General features: G+C 42.9%; 2 protein-coding genes across 4 annotated transcripts in view; one reads left to right on the forward strand and one right to left on the reverse strand.

Moving 5' to 3' along the window:
* klhl26 (kelch-like family member 26) overlaps positions 1–12,386 on the reverse strand; it is a 147,603-nt gene that overhangs the window by 113,008 nt on the left and 22,209 nt on the right. The window lies entirely within an intron of this gene.
* Positions 1–12,386, forward strand: part of LOC133540663 (homer protein homolog 3-like) — a 110,090-nt gene that overhangs the window by 79,329 nt on the left and 18,375 nt on the right. For both annotated transcript variants that reach the window (XM_061883468.1, XM_061883469.1), the window contains one exon: positions 2,994–3,150. In XM_061883468.1, the coding sequence (XP_061739452.1) occupies positions 2,994–3,150 (157 nt within the window). The remainder of the gene's footprint in view (positions 1–2,993; positions 3,151–12,386) is intronic.

Raw genomic sequence — 12,386 nt, forward strand, 5'->3', positions numbered from 1 at the left:
GACACTATTTCCACATTCACACACACACACACACACACACACACATTCACATACTGATGTCAATAGCTGCCATGCAAGGCGCTAACCACGACCCATCAAGAGCGCGGGTGAAGTGTCTTGCTCAAGGACACAACGGACGTGACGAGGTTGGTAGTAGGTGGAGATTGGACCAGGAACCCTCAGGTTGCTGGAATGGCCACTCTCCCAACTGCACCACTACATAAATAACATCCTGTAATTTGATTTTAATATTATTTTCTTACCTTGATAGATTGAAAATGAACACCAATGAGCTAACTGATGAACATTATCACATCATTTATTCAGAAAATATAAACAAGGACAAAGTTAGAATACTATTAACCGCCACATGTAAGTACCGTATTTTCCGCACTGTAAAGCGCACCGGATTATAAGGCGCACCTTCAATGAATGGCCTATTTTAAAACGCTGTTCATATATAAGGCGCACCGCATTATAAGGCGCATAAAATAGATGCTACAGTAGAGGCTGGGGTTATGTTATGCATCCTTTAGATGGAGCTGCGCTAAAGAGAATGTCAACAAAACAGTCAGCTAGGTCTGTCAAACTTTATTAATAGATTACAAACCAGCGTTCTGACAACTCTGTTCACTCCCAAAATGAATAAACAGCTGTTTTATTATTTTCCCCGATTCAATAAACACGTAAAAAACAGTCTGATACTGTTACGGTAAATCAAACGTTAGTGCAATCACAATATTGTTACACTCGAAATAGTGCAAAACAATAATATATCAATAACTCAATGTTGCTCAAACGATAATGTCACACAACACAACACACAAAATAAACATGTAAAGCTCACTTCATTAAGTTATTCCTCATCCACGAATCCCTCAGATTCTTCTTCTTCAGTGTTCGAATCAAACAGTTGGGCGAATACAGCATCGTCGAAGTAGTCATTAAACGAGTCAATGCCGCTGCTGTTCATGTTAAATTCTCTCGCTGCTGCTCTATTCCCGTGTTCTACTGTGTGACTGATTGCCTTGAGTTTAACTCTGCGTCGTCAGCGTGTCTCTTAATAGGAGCCATTTTGGGGTCTTTACATAAACACACAGAAATGGCACGCCTCCCGCAGTCATATATCCCAGCATGCACCGCGCGCTGCTTCTACGAGGGAAAAGGAAGTCAGCAGCTGCTTACCGTAGAAGAAGCGCGCTTCTTCTTCTACGGGGGAAAATAAGGTCGGCGGCTGCTTGCCGTAGAACAGGGGTCGGCAACCCGTGGCTCCGGAGCCTCATGCGGCTCTTTGATCACTATGGTGTGGCTCAGCTGTAAACTTGCCAAACTTCCTGGGAGATTTCTGACCTCAGTGCCTTTCCCTAAAATTGTCTGAGGTATGCCAACTGCGATTTTCACTTAATCAGCAACATTGAGGGCGGGCCCTTCTTAAACATGTGGTAATGCCCGCTGTTACACAACACTATGTGTGTGCTGGCCGGTCACGTATTGTGTAAAACCTTTTATGCAATCCTCAAATGATTGCAAGGCTTACTTGTTCAACAGCCATACAGGTTCCACTGAGGGTTGTGGTATAAACAACTTTAACGCTCTTACTAATATGCGCCACACTGTGAACCCGCACCAAACAAGAATGACAAACACATTTCGGGAAAACATCCGCACTGTAACACAACCTAAACACAACATAACAAATACCCAGAATCCCATGCAACCCTGACTATTCCAGGCTACATTATACACCCCGCTAGCACCAAATCCCGCCCACCTCAACCGGCGCAGGTGCGGGTGGGGGTTTGGTGGTAGTGGGGTGTATAATTTAGCCTGGAAGAGTCAGGGTTGCATGGGATTCTGGGTATTTGTTATGATGCGTTTATGTTGTGTTACAGTGCGGATGTTTTCCCCAAATGTGTTTGTCATTCTTGTTTGTTGTGGGTTCCAGTGTGGCGCATATTTGTAACAGTGTTAAAGTTGTTTAAACTGGCACCCTCAGTGTGACCTGTATGGCTGTTGAACAAGAATGCCTTGCAATCGCATGTGTGCCACCCGACGGGTAAGTTGTTTGTTCAAGTTGTGGAGGGCCTTAGAGACAGTGCCAACGTAGCACGCCCTTATTTTTGTTGACTGGTTAATACTCAGCAGACGTCCGAGGGAATTGACACTCCGAAACCCGCGAGTCTCTCGGACAATTTGTGAGGAATTGTATGCGTGATGTTAATAAGGGGCATTCAATTAAAACTCACTGGCCGCACTAACACTAAATGTACACATTTAATTGCGGGCCGCGTGTCTGAGACCCCTGGTTTATACATAGCACATAGCAAAAAAAAACTCTGTATACAGTGTTATTTCATTATAAATTTCAAGAGTTTTGTGGCTCCCATTATTTTCTTTATTTTGTGAAATAGGTCAAAATTTCTCTTTGAGTGGTAAAGGTTGCCGACCCCTGGTAGAAGAAGCGCACTTCTTCTCCGGGGGAAAATTAAGTTGGCGGCTGCTTACCGTAATTGCGAGACCTGTTGTGGCTCAATATTGGTCCATATATAAGGCGCACCGGATTATAAGGCGCACTGTCAGCTTTTGAAAAAATGTTAGGTTTTTAGGTGTGCCTTATAGTCTTATATTGCTGAAAATACAATATATATATATATATATATAAAAAAGAAAATTATGATTTGTACATTTTCAGAATATGCCTGTTCTATTTTTAAACAAAGAACAATCTGCAGTTGTTTTTAATTTTTAAATTATCGTGCCGTGATTTTACCAGTCCGGCCCACTTGAAAGTAGATTTTTCTCCATGTGGCCCCCCATCTAAAATGAGTTTGACACCCGTGCTCTAGGCTGTGTCTGCAAACGATAGAGAATGATTTCTGATGTCAGCCGCAGGGTGTGCACTTAAACATGTGTGTGCTGATGTCCCCTGTCCTCTGAAATGTTTTCAAATTTCAAAGTCAAGTCAAACAAGAGTTTTAATTTTCTTCCCCCAGGTCCATGTGTGAAATCAACTTGGAGGCAGAGCTCTTCACTCTACAAGACAGTAACGCCAAGCTGGTAGCAGCACTGCAAGAAGCCAACAGCAGCGTGGTGCAGTGGAAGCAGCAATTGGCTGAGTACCAGGAAGAGACCGATCGCCTTAGGGAGCAGGTGGGCAGACTACACAACCTTATTATCGCTTGATAACACATTTAGGGAGAGAGTATTTGGTATTCGTGCTGGTCATTTTTAAGGAACCCACAAAGTCATAGAATGTTAGATTTTTATTATTGAGCATAGTTTACTCCCCATTAACAAACTTGCATGGACAGCTAGACACAGCGCGGAAAAAAAGTATTGGACCCCCTGCTGACTCCTCTTCCTCACAATATTTATCAATCAGTCAATCAATCAAAGTTTACTTATATAGCCCTAAATTACGAGTGTCTCAAAGGGCTGCACAAGCCACAACGACATCCTCGGCTCAGATCCCACATCAGGGCAAGAAAAAAACTCAACCCAATGGGATGACAATGAGAAACCTTGGAGGGGACCGCAGATGTGGGGCCCCCCCTCCTTCCCTGAGCGACCAGTGCAATGGACGTCGAGTGGATCTAACATGATATTGTAAGAGCCCAGTCCATAGTGGATCTAACATAATATTGTGAGAGTCCATTCCATAGTGGATCTAACTTATGTATGCAAGGTCCCACGATAATCACGAGAATCACATAATTTCTATTCCAATTTAGATTTTTTAAATGAATATGAAAGAAGCGTTTATTTAAAGGCCTATGTCAGGCTTGGACTTGGATTGTTTGAGCTCCTTCGACGCAGAGGGAATATGGGACGAGCCAGGCGTGAATTCAGGTACATAGTTTTAATCTTATTAATACTCAAAATACAAAAAAAAAGGCAAACCAAGGACGCGCTCTGTGGCGGATAAAAATCTATACTATAACTTAGGACAAAAACAGCACAATGGCAATACTATCTACAAACAAACAAAATATACTATCAAAGACATAAATACAAACAAAAAGCATGGCATGAAGTATGTAAGGCAATGAAAGTTAGAACGGCATGGGTAATGAAAGTTGATGTTCCCAGACTGATGGACAGAAAGAAATTGACTTATATAGTGGCTGTGATAATTAGGAACAGGTACGGGACTGAGGGCATGGGCGTGACTAGGAGACCAGGTGGAAACTAATGGGTTACTATGGAAAAACAAAACCAGGAAGTGTAAAACGGGAAAAAAAGAGTCCAAAAACAAAACAAACATGATCAAACTTAAAACTAAATTACAGGTATGACAGCCTACTGAAACCCACTACTACCGACCACGCAGTCTGATAGTTTATATATCAATGATTAACATTGCAACACATGCCAATACTGCCGGTTTAGTTTACTAAATTGCAATTTTAAATTTCCCGCGGAGTTTCTTGATGAAAACGTCGCGGAATGATGACACGTGTTTGTGACGTGTCGGGTTGTAGCGGACATATTAGCCCAGCACCACACACGGCTAAAAGTCGTCTCTTTTCATCGCATAATTACACAGTAATTTGGACATCTGTGTTGCTGAATCTTTTGCAATTTGTTCAATTAATAATGGAGACTATAAAGAAGAATGCTGTTGGTGGAAAGCGGTGGATTGCAGCTGCCTTAAGCACCGAAACACAGCCGGTGTTTCTTTGTTTGTTGTGAAGCTTTAACACAGAGTGGTCAAGCGAACATGTTTCTCTATGTCAACCAGCAAGTTTTTGGATGGGAAAATTGTTATATTAAGTCGGCTCTTACCGGAGACTTCAGTGGATTATGGGACCTCCTCCTCCTGCAGCTCAAAAAGGCAGCTGTGATCTTGGCTCCTCGGCTTCTCTCAGATACTGGCATTCACCGCAGCCATCCGACTTTCAGGTATGCCTTTACAATCTTACTAAAACACTATTAAAACAATAAGCAGATAAGGGATCTTCCAGAATTATCCTAATAAATGTGTCTAATTACATCTGAAACGGTCCCACTGCCGCCGCTTGGAGCCGTCGCCTTTTCTTTTTTTTGTGTTTCACTCTAACTTTTCTCATCCACGAATCTTTCATCCTCGCTCAAATTAATGGGGAAATTGTCGCTTTCTCGGTCCGAATAGCTCTTGCTGCTGGAGGCTATGATTATAAACAATGTGAGGATGTGAAGAGCCCTACAACCCGTGACGTCACGCGCACATCGTCTGCTACTTCCGGTATAGGCAAGGCTTTTTTATTAGAGACCAAAAGTTGCTAACTTTATCGTCGATGTTCTCTACTAAATCCTTTCAGCAAAAATATGGCAATATCGCGAAATGATCAAGTATGACACATAGAATGGACCTGCTATCCCAGTTTAAATAAGAAAATCTCATTTCAGTAGGCCTTTCAAGGTGACTGAAGTGATGCAACAACTGGCCTACAGCATAAACTCCTCACTAATTATGAGACGCGGTCACTGCTTTTGTCAGGTCCAGCTGAGGGTTATCGCCCAAATACACACACACACACACACACACACACATCAATGCACACAATGCAGCAAAGTCAACCAGGTGGCTAGAAATGGAGCAGGCCCCCAGGGTTTGGTAGAGGGGAGGGGACGTGGGGGCTGACACTCCATAGTGTCCAGCCTCTCTCCCATCTTTGCCCCACTTTGGGAACATGATAAATCACTGTAAAGGCACCAAGGAGAAAGGTTGACATTTACCTTCATTGTGGGAGTGGGGGTGGGGCATTGTTTCTATATTTGTCATATGGCACACTGTTAAGTGATGGATTTATGCTATTTGTGGTCTATGTATATAAAACTATGGATGCAAATAAGATCATACGTGCGCTCACTGAGCGGAACATTAGGTACACCAGTACACTAACAAGATCCAATAAACAAGTTTCATCAAAAATTCAGTTGTGCTGTTGTTTGTAATCACTAATCAGAAAGGTTCCTAAGCACAGAGATTACCATTCTAAGTGTAACCTTTGTACTACAAATTAGAAATAGTATAAAATGTTATAGTTTGCCTGCTAATGTTAGAATATCCATCCATCCATTTTCTACCGCGTGTCCCGTTCGGGGTCGCGAGGGTGCTGGAGCTTATCTCAGCTGCATTCAGGCGGAAGGCGGCGTACACCCTGGACAAGTCGCTAACTCATCACAGGGCCAACACAGATAGATAGACAACATTCACACTCACAGTCACACTCTAGGGTCAATTTTAGTGTTGCCAATCAACCTATCCCCAGGTGCATGTTTTTTGGAGGCGGGAGGAAGCCGGAGTACCCGGAGGGAACCCACGCAGTCACGGGGAGAACATGCAAATTCCACACAGAAAGATCCCGAGCGCAGGATCGAACCCAGGACCTTCATATTGTGAGGCAAACGCACTAACCCCTATTCAAATATATATTTTTTTCTAATTAATTCTAATAAAGAATCAGTCAGCATACTGTACTTACATGATGTTACCAAGTAAGGAAATGTATGACATTTAAGTTTGAAAGTACAAAATATGCTACAATGAATACACAAAAATGTTAGTATGTCAACATCAGCATGCTATCGTGGAAGCAGTTATCGTACTTGTGATATGGCGCCAAGTAATACAATTCTTGATTTGTAGGTTTAAAAGTACAAAATTAACTAAGATAATAGCGTAAAATGTGAACATACTGACATGAAAACAGTTATTATACTTACAAGATGGTGCCTAGTTATTAAAGCCATGATTTTAAGTATAGCTGTCGGATAATATCAGACTGCCGATATCATCAGCCGATAAATGTTTTAAAATGTGATATCGGAAATTATCGGTATCGGTTTCAAAAAGTATAACTTATAACTTTTTAAAATACCGCTGTACGGAGTGGTACTCGGACGTAGGGAGAAGTACAGAACGGCAATAAACCTTAAAAGGCACTGCCTTTGCGTGCCGGCCCAATCACATAATATCTACGGCTTTTCACACACACAAGTAAATGCTATGCATACTTGGTCAACAGCCATACAGGTCACACTGAGGGTGGCCGTATAAACAACTTTAACACTGTTACAAATATGCGCTACACTGTGAACCCCCACCAAACAAGAATGACAAACACATTTCGGGAGAACATCCGCACCGTAACACAACAGAACAAATACCCAGAACCCCTTGCAGCACTAACTCTTCCGGGACGCTACAATATACACCCCCTGCTACTCCCCCTCCCCCCCCCCCCCCCCCCATACCTCAACCCCGCCCACCTCATGCTCTATCAGCATGTCCCAAATTCCAAGCTGCTGTTTTGAGCCATGTTAAAAAATTATGCACTTTGTGGCTTCAATAATAAATATGGTAGTGCCATGTTGGCCTTTTTCTCCATAACTTAGTTGATTTTCATTTTGGAAAACCTTGTTACATTGTTTAATGCATCCAGTGGGGCATCACAACAAAATTAAGCATAATAATGTGTTAATTCCACGACTGTATATATTGGTATCGGTTGATATTGGAATCGGTATTTAAACGTTGGACAATATTGGAATATCGGACATCTCTAATTTTAAGGTTTAAATGTATAGAATTAGTTAAAATGCTAAAATACAACATTGTCATGCTAACATGCAACATTGTCATGCTAGGGTTAGTATACTAGCATGGGAATCGTTGGTAAACTTGCAAGATGCCGCCAAGTATCACAATTCATGAATTTAAGGTTTAAACGTACAAAAATGAGCTACGATGAAATTAAAAAACATTAGCATGCTAGCACCTGTCCAGATAGGAGGGAAGATCAAAATTACCAAGGCAGTTTTATAATGCTTCTACAACAAGTAATGTATATGTTAGTGTTTATACCAGGGGTGTAAGGGTATTGTAAATACAGCGGTATTACGGTTTCAAAGTCTTTACAACAATGTCGTGACACATGACTGTATAAAACAAAAACTTTTACAGTGTAGTTTTGTTTCTGGCGCTTTAGCATTGGACCGTTCTGAAAATAAACTACGTATCCCAGAATCCTCTGCGCAGCACAGGCCGACAAGATGGAGGCGTGGAATGCTGTAAGCAAGAAGTGAAGTGTGTTCGTAGCAGATGAGAGGATTTTATTTTATTTTTTTAATAATTCCTGAAAAAAAATCATCAAAATCAATCCATAACTATTTGAGTTATGTTGCTAACCAAACAGACAAACAAACCATGGTGAAAACATAACCTCTTTGGCTGATGTACTGTAAGAAAAGTTTTCATTCTGCAAAGCAGAACACTTTGGTGTTTCCAAGGCGACACAGAGCCAGCCGGTTATGTTATTCAGTTGCACTTAGGTGGAAGTCAGGATACGGACCAGTTGCCACCTCATAAATTGTCACCCAGAAAATACATTTGAAGCCAGAGAAGCCAAACATCAGTTTGTGAGGTATTTAGATGATTAAAAGTTAAATTGTTGGTTAACTTTCCTGAGAAACAGCCGTTTCCAAACTGATATAAACATGTCCACTGTGGAGGACACTGCATATCACAAAGTGAAAGTTAAAAGACAAAGTGAATATTATTGTTTTGCACTGGATGTTTACATTGTCACTCTGTAAGTTTGTTTTAATATTTGCTTGGAACAGAAGATGTCCTTGCACAGTATTTTGCACTTAAAAATGCAAGTTTATAGTATCATTAGAACATTTGAGTTTTATGTTAAATTACTGTAGGTGTGTGTATCCTTAACATTCCTGGCACTTCATTTTACACACTATAGCAGCCTTTTTTTTTTGGGACATATATTACAATAATATTGTACCGTTGCCCTAATACCGTGATAATATTGTACCATGTGATTTTGATGCCGTTACATTCCTAGTTTATATATGAGTAAAATTGTTAAATCTCTAATAGTTAGCAAGAGATTCTTCAATCCATTTTCGACCGCTTGTCCCTCTCAGGGTCGCGGGGGGTGGCTGGAGCTTGAAATGTAACGTTGTTTCTGAACAATCTTGTGTTTTTAATGCACATCCATGCATGAAGTTGGTAGACTTTATTTAAGTCTATAAATTCACAGATAGGTAAACAGCAAGGAATATAAATTCAACAAAAAATCCCCAAAGGTTGCAAAAACAGCTCATTTGTGCTTACACCAGGGAGCTTGTTGGATGGCTGTTTTAAGCGGATTACTGCCAACGCGTGCAAGTAAACAAGTTCTCTGTCTTTTAAGAGTCACAAGCAAATTCCCAGGAATATTAAAAAAAATCAGCTTTTGCATTCTCTGTGCAGCCGTTGAACCATGTCGGATGACCGGGCAGACAGTCAACCTTTAAGTTAAGTAACCACCGAGCTCAGTTTTTGCCTCCTTTTTCAGAATAGTCAGCTGCTTTTGTACAGTAATGTCACATGAGACGTTTCACTGCTGTGACCACTGCCAGCAGTACTCTTATGGTCTGTAGTGTGTAGTGACGTGTGCAGCTAAAGACTGTTTGTGTCTACTGAAATCTTATTTCTTCCAGCGGTTTGTGCATAATGCCATAGTTGCTTGTAGTTACGTGTATTGGGGGGCAGGCTGGTGGAGACACCTGTTTTCTCCGTGATGGATGGATCATTATCAATTATAATATTCATAATATATTTTTAATTGTTATTCTGTTTTATTGTGCAATTTATATGACTGCACAAACAGATGAGGGTCTTGAAAAGTGCTGCATAAATCTAATCCATTAATATTATGTTTATTACTATTATTATTAGATGCTCTCAATCAACAGTTGTACTCCCATCCTATTTGTAGCAGCTATTGGCTTTCCTAGAAGGCGCTAGAAGTAATGCTAAATGACACATTCGTACAATTTGCTTAAAAAGTACTGTACTTTACGGATGGTACACCACACCGGTTTATGAGCTTCACCTACTAAATTGTAGAAGAAAAAAATAAATTTCCATATATGAGCCACATCGGACTATAAGCTGCAGATACCTTGTGAAATGAGTTACTTACAATGAGTTATTTTCACAAAAAAATTTTGTAAATGTTTATTTACATACCTTAATTGTTTCCAAACAGTGCCTGTTTGTAAAACGGCTTTTCCACGACCAGGACGAAAACCAAACTGTTCCTCCTGAATCCGAGGTTTGACTATTCGGCGTAGCCTCCTCTCCAGTACACCTGAATAGACCTTACCGGGAAGGCTAAGGTATGTGATCCCAGGATAGTTGGAACACACCCTCCGGTTCCCTTTCTTAAAGAAAGGAACCGCCATCCCAGTCTGCCAATCTAGAGGTACCCCCCTGATGTCCACACGATGCTGCAGAGTCTTGTCAACCAAGACAGCCCCACAGTATCCAGAGCCTTACGCACAACCCCCGCAGTCGAGGTCAGCAGAACACCATCCTCACCATACACGGTGTTGACAGTGCACTGCTTCCCCTTCCTGAGGCGGCGGATGATGGTCCAGAATCGCTTCGAAGCCGTTCGAAAGTCGTTTTCCATGGCTTCCCCAAACTCCTCCCGTGTCCGAGTTTTTACCTCCGAAACCGCTGAAGCTGTCGGTACCTGTCTGGTGCCTCCAGAGTCCTATGAGCCAAAAGATCTCGATAGGACTCTTTCTTCAGCTTGACGGCATCCCTCACCGCCGGTGTCCACAAACGGGTTCTAGGATTACCACCACAACAGGCACCAACTACCTTGCGGCCACAGCTCCAATAAGCCGCCTCGACAACAGAGGTGCGGAACATGGTCCACTCGGACTCAATGTCCAGCACCTCCCTCGTGACAGGTGCGTATTAAAACTCTCTGACAGGAGACTCTGCTAGACGTTCCAAGCAGACCGTCACACTGCGTTTGGGCCTGCCAGGTCTGTCCGTCATCCCCCCCACCATTGCAGCAAACTCACCACCATGTGGTGACTGGTAGAAATCTCCCCCCCTCTCTTTACCCGAGTGTCCAAAACATGATGCCGCAAATCCGATGACACAACTACAAAGTCGATCATGGAACTGCGTCCTAGGGTGTCCTGGTGCCAAGTGCACATATGGACACCATTATGTTTGAACATGGTGTTTGTTATGGACAATCTGTGACGAGCACAAAAGTCCGATAACAAAACACTCGGGTTCAGATCCGGGCGGCCATTCTTCCCAATCACGCCTCTCCAGGTTTCACTCTTGTTGCCAACATGAGCGTTGAAGTCCCCCAGTAGGACAAGGGAATCACCCGGGGGAGTACTTTCCAGTACTCCCTCTAGTGTATCCAAAAATGGTGGGTACTCTGAACTGCTGTTTGGTGCGTAAGCACAAATAACAGTTAGGAACCCCACCCCAAAGGAGGGAAGCTACCCTCTTGTCCACTGGGTTGAACTCCAATGTGCAGGCTGTGAGCTGGGTGGAAACAAGAATTGATACCCCAGCCTGTTGTTCTCTCACTGTGTGTAACGCCAGTGTGGAAGAGAGTCCAGCCCTTCTCGAGAGAAGTGGTACCAGAGACCCTGCTGTGTGTCGAGGTGAGTCCGACTACATCCAGCTGGAACTTCTCTACCTCGCACACTAGCTCAGGCTCCTTCCCCCCAAGCGAGGTGACATTCCACGTCCCAAGAGCTAGCTTATGTAGACGAGGATCAGACCGCCAAGTGTCCTGCCTTTGGCTGCCGCCCAGCTCACAACGCAACCGACCTCTATGGCCCCTCACCTGAGTGGTGAGCCCATTGGAGGGGGGACCCACGTTGCTTCTTTGGGCAGTGCCCGGCCAGGCCCCATGGAGACAGGCCCGTCGTCGAAGCGTCCAGAGCAGAGAAAATGGTAGTACCGTGTCTCATCCGTCGTAATCCCTCAAAGCCGAAACTGGGTTTCCACATGCTGAAACCAGGACTCAGGATCGTGTTGCCAGAAGTCTGGAAGTTTCACTGTAACAGCAAACACAGCAGGAGCCGCTACTGGCTGTTGTAATAGAGCTGAGCCATCAGAGATAACAGGACTAGCAGTATTAAAGATGTCCAATAAACGTCTGGGTCACCATTGTGGGAGTCGAGATAATGAGGCGAGAGAGCAGTACTTCTGAGCCGTTGAGTTTTTTATCAGACTTCCTTGAACAACCACTTTAATCCGTAAGTGTCTCCCATTATGTGTGGTCACACACAGCCTATCCACCAATCCTCAATCTGGTGATGAGAACTCTTTAGGCCCCGCTACAATACTTAATACATTACTATGTATTATCATGACATCAGTGGTTAATTTGCAATAATTTGTAGGTCAAATTATAGTCGAGCAAATTTTGTCGGCCTAGGCTTAGTACTTAAGTCGATGAGAGATCACAGTAGGACAGATTTGACAGGGAACGCCCACATTTAAGTGACACTCCAATCAAAGCGCACATCTACGATGGCGTCGCGCACCGACAGACTTAAGTCAAGGGGGAAAA

Source organism: Nerophis ophidion, linkage group LG22 (assembly GCF_033978795.1).
Source record: "Nerophis ophidion isolate RoL-2023_Sa linkage group LG22, RoL_Noph_v1.0, whole genome shotgun sequence".
NCBI lineage: Eukaryota > Metazoa > Chordata > Actinopteri > Syngnathiformes > Syngnathidae > Nerophis > Nerophis ophidion.